Genomic DNA, 4,645 nt, shown 5'->3' with positions numbered 1-4,645 from the left:
GCCAAAGTGGTTCGAGGAAGTAGAAAACATGAGCAGCGAATGGGAAAGCAGAATGGGACAGGCTTCACCAAATCAATTTTTTGTCAAAAAAGCACAAAGGTGACGGAGCCGATTGGCCCGGCCAGAACCGTGGTAGGAATTTCGATGATAAAGCGCTGGCGTCACCGTGACGGCATGCGTTGATACACACACGCGCCCGTGCTTGGTCGCTGTTGTGTGCACCATTTGACAGTTGAAGTTGAGTTACATCCCGGGTTAATTAGCACCGGAAACCTTGACCCGTTTTTGACTGGTTTGCGTTGCACCACTTTGCTGCTTCAGCCCAACGTAGTCGCAGTGTGTACAACGTGTATGGAAAAGTTATTGTAAGCATCTCCTCTTGTGTGTGCATCCTAGCCTAACTATATCCCTTTTTTTGTATAGTCTTCGTGCTGGGTTTGTATGTGCGTACGTACTCCTCTTGCAGGGGTACAATTGTACAGTTTGTACATGTATATATGCTGTACTAGCATCAGTCTTGGCGGTCCGATCACGCTGCTTGTTTCTATACTAGGAGATCGGACGGTTTATACCGAGTGATCTCATGGACCCACGGGGATGTCTGTGAGAACTGCAGAGGCTTCGGGTCCCTGGACGGCCGACGTGGCCGCGCCGGCGGGGCCAGCTTGGAAGTAGCACGACACAGGGTCGTCCACGCTGGCGGAGAGCGGGTCCACGCGACCTTGCGGGTCCGGTTGTTGTTGGTGCTGGTAGTCGTCGATGGGCCCCCACAGGCCCAGCTCCTTTTCCAAATCTTCCAACCACCACTCCTTTCCGTCCTCGTCGTCGGCCGTTGCGGCGCTCGCCTCTGTCCCGTTGCCGTGGCACGGCGCCGCATTGCTCCACGGGGCCTGCGCCGTTTCGGCGCACGCGCCTTCGCCGTCCATGATGCTCCATAGCTCCGGCACGATGTCGATCTCCGGCAGGTCGAGCAGCGTGTCGTCGTCCACCACGCACGGCGGGGACGCGGACGAGCAGGTCGAGGTCGGCGCCGACGAGATGACCGGGCAGTGTGTGTTTGTGACGGTGTCCAGCAGCATGTCCAGGTCGAAGCCGAGGTCGAGCATGGGGATCTCGATCTTGTCCAGCTCAAATTCCAACTCGTTGCTGGTGTTGCTCTGTTCGCCGGACTCGCCGCTGGAGCAGTTGGTGGTCGTCGTCGTTGTCGTGGTGGTGGAAGAGGATGGAGACGGCGAGGGCGCCGGCGCCGGCACGTCGACGCAGGTGGTTTTCTTCTTGCCCTTGGCCCCGCCCTTCTTCTGCTCGCCGGCGCTGGCCGCCACCCGCTTCTTGAGGTGCGTGTTCCAGACGTTCTTGATCTCGTTGTCGGTCCTCCCCGGCAGGCACGCCGCGATCTTGGACCACCTGAATACAAGTCCGACAGCAATCGTTAGCCCACTGCAGTTGATGATTACACATGTATGGAGCTTTCTTGAGGGTGCTGCAAGAGGCAAGTGATGAACGTACTTGTTGCCGAGCATGTTGTGCAGCTTGATGAGGGTCTCCTCCTCCTCGACGGTGAAGTTGCCGCGCTTGAGGTCGGGACGGAGGTAGTTGATCCACCGGAGCCGGCAGCTCTTGCCACACCGGAGCAAACCTGTCCCAAACACAACACATCAGTTGAGTTTTCTTAAACAAAATTGGCATGAACATGCGTTACTGTTGGATCGATCGCCGGGGTGCCGGGCATTACCTGCTTGCTTGGGTAGGGCGCGCCAGTTGGCGTGGCCGTACTTGTGAATGTAGGCGATGAGGCGCATGTCCTCCTCCGGCGTCCAGGAGCCCCTGTTGAGCCCCACCTTGGCGCAGCACGGTGCCCGGCCTTTCCCCATCGGCACCTCCCTCCCTCCCTCCTATCCGGCCGCTTCAAACAGCTAGCTAGCTAGCTCGAATGGTCGCCGGCGGTGGCCTGTCTCCGCGCTGTCTCTTGTACCGGACGTGTGCGAGATGCAACCGGGACACTGCCAGGGCCGCCGGTATATATACACGCGGGCGTGGGCGGGGTGAAACTTTCGCCGTCCCCTGACCCTGCGACAGGTGACACCCAGCCAGCCACGGCCTTGGTCCGTGTGTTTATGTGTCCCCGTCCCCACCGCGCGGACTCGCTCACCAAACCCGGCCCCACTTGGCCTAAAAAAAACCCCCCGGCCCCACTTGTCAGCACTACACTTCGCTACACTACACTACACTGCACACCGGAGTCCATCCGTCCCGATCCATCCCCGACGAGAAGGTGGCGGATCGCCTTGCGTGTGTCTGCGAGTCTGTCGGGTTAATTCATTTCCCGGTCACCTCATCTCCTCGGCCGCGAGCGTGCCGACGTTGCGCCGGCGCGATCTTGCTAGGTGGAGGTGGGGTTCTCTTCTCTTCTTTCGTGCCTAGTTGGGTGTCCGGCTGGGGCCGGCGGGATCGCGTGGCTACCCCACGACCGGACGTGTGTCGCCGCTCCGATCCGCCCGGCGATCCGCGTCACGGCGACACGGCGGCACCCAAACAGCCCATGGTTCATGATCTGGCAATGGCGAAAAACACACACACAAAAAAAGCAGGTTAACCGGGACAGGGATGGGCCGCGGAACGGAACGGATCTCTCTTCCTTTGCATGACTCGTCCAAATCAGTTTTAAATGGTGGGGAACAGTAAGCAAATAAAGCGGAATTGCTTCGAACCAAATTTATCGCCGAGATTGGGCAACAGTACGCACTGTTTGGAAGCTCCCATAGGTGAATCAACAGAGCTTTACTAGTTTGCACCTACTATTTGATAGACTTGCTGTCTAATTCAGCCCATTTTTTTCTTTATCACAAAACCAGGGGAACTGCAGGACGGTACTGGATCGCAACCTCACAACAAACAGTTAAGCTCGCAAGCGATGATCATAATTGGAGCGCATGTTTTTTGCTGCTTGTTTTTAATTCAATGGGAAAAACGTCCCCAATCAAGTACGGATATGGTATGATTAATTGAATGGCCTAGGCCCCGTACCGGTGGTGCGTCTAGCGTCTTCAAGTTGGATCCTTCCGATCTATTCTACTCTTCAACGGCAGCGGTTGCTGTTCTGGTGCGTTGGTCCTCCGGGTCTTAGCACGACGACTTCCTGACTGTCCACTAGAACAAGTTTTGGCCGGCTCCGGTGAGGGAGGGGCGATGATGGCGACGCCTTTTCGGCTCGCTTCAGTGTTTGTAGTCGTCGTCAGGTGGTCTACGAATCTGAATGCAATTTTTGTTATTTTTGTTGTTCGTTGTATCATGATTGAAAATGAATAGATCGGAAGTTTTTTCGCTAATAAAAAAATGGCCTGAATGCCGAAGTTTTCAATATCCCCACTTAAGTACGGATTTGGGAGAATATGTGGTGGTAACTAGCCGTTAAAATGTTCCATTAGTAAATTTGACTCTAGCATCATGTGTTCTCAAAGCACATATAGAACTATAGAATTGCTGCAATTTGACGGGTACTCCTAGTGTTTTCTATTAACCAACTGATATGTGACTCGAACTGCTTGAGCTGATCGACGTAAGCACACGTAATACATGCATGATGCTAGTAGCTGTTTTAACAGACCCACAATCGGTATTGTGTGTGTTTCTTGCCCGGCCGGGGTGATGTTTACTGGAGCTGCAGGCTGGGTTGCATTTCAACCTCACCCCATTATCCATCCAACCGAATTTGACCCAAGGCGCAGCCATGTGTCCGGCAAATAATGCTTTGTCGCATGGCATTCACGAAGAAATTGTCGCCTCAGAGCCCGGAGCTGTTACCTCTAATCACAGGCAGTTTCGTGATAGCAAGCAATTTCGCTGTAGACTAATTGGGGCGCCCAATTTAGCAAGAGAGCGCTTTGACCATCCATCTGCCTTCCATGCACATGGGCTGGAGCTGGAGCGGCCACACACGTTCGGTGCCAAGTCGCCGTTCTTATTTGGTTCATGAGAGAATCAAAGACAGCAAGAACGCTATCTCTCACTCATCATTTCGATGTGATATAGTAGTATGTTGCTACTAGTATAATACGGATATAATATATCCATGTAGTAGCTGGCAAGACTCACACTCGTGATTGGAAAGGATCTGCATGCTTCGTTCGTTTTCTTCTTTAATTGAAAGAAAACAAGATTAAATCGTGCACACTGCACACGCTTGTCTCTGAAACTAAAATAGTGTTCCCAAGAACAAGAGGAATCGTGTTTCGGTTGGAACCCTTGATCCAAACGGAGACAAACTGGAGACATTAGACAATACTGAAACGAACGGCTCAGGATGCCATTTTGTACATGACTGGCATTGGCTCAGCGGGATCTCTAGCCCATCAACAGGATCCTACATCAGTTGAGAGCTTTGCGACGTCAAACATAATTATTTCGAGCTGCGCAAGTTGCATACGTACTAGCTAGTACTAGTAGTACCAAGTATTCTACTCTACCACTACCTAGTAGTAGTTGTTCAATCCTGCTCCCATGCATGTATCAGCTTACCAGGTACCAGCTACCCTACGATCATGATGATGATGATGATGATGATTGCAGAAGCTATAGAAAACAATGGGGATGTGTTCTTGGTGATGACTAAACCGGTGCCCTTGAACAACCGGTCCCTTTCCATCCG

General features: G+C 53.1%; 1 protein-coding gene across 1 annotated transcript; it reads right to left on the bottom strand.

Annotated features, from left to right (window-relative positions):
* Window positions 1–224: 224 nt before the first annotated feature.
* Window positions 225–2,002, bottom strand: LOC123049953 (myb-related protein Zm1). Its single transcript, XM_044472805.1, has 3 exons — window positions 1,733–2,002; window positions 1,507–1,636; window positions 225–1,404 (listed from the first exon to the last, which is right to left on the bottom strand). Exons 1-3 carry the CDS (start codon window positions 1,869–1,871, stop codon window positions 582–584), a joined length of 1,092 nt encoding a protein of 363 aa, XP_044328740.1. The 5' UTR covers window positions 1,872–2,002; the 3' UTR covers window positions 225–581.
* Window positions 2,003–4,645: the final 2,643 nt, after the last annotated feature.

Source organism: Triticum aestivum, chromosome 2D (assembly GCF_018294505.1).
Source record: "Triticum aestivum cultivar Chinese Spring chromosome 2D, IWGSC CS RefSeq v2.1, whole genome shotgun sequence".
Taxonomy (NCBI): Eukaryota; Viridiplantae; Streptophyta; class Magnoliopsida; order Poales; family Poaceae; genus Triticum; species Triticum aestivum.
Note: the sequence above shows the minus strand (reverse complement) of the source record. Positions and strands in the feature narration are given on the sequence as shown.

What these genes read in the sequence shown, in the direction of transcription:
- LOC123049953 (XM_044472805.1), bottom strand. Translation starts at nt 1,871, where the DNA reads ATGGGGAAAGGCCGGGCACCGTGCTGCGCCAAGGTGGGGCTCAACAGG. An exon ending in CGCCCTACCCAAGCAAGCAG is followed by an intron (nt 1,637 to 1,732) that starts GTAATGCCCGGC and finishes TGTTTGGGACAG; the next exon opens with GTTTGCTCCGGTGTGGCAAG. An exon ending in CACAACATGCTCGGCAACAA is followed by an intron (nt 1,405 to 1,506) that starts GTACGTTCATCA and finishes ACTTGTATTCAG; the next exon opens with GTGGTCCAAGATCGCGGCGT.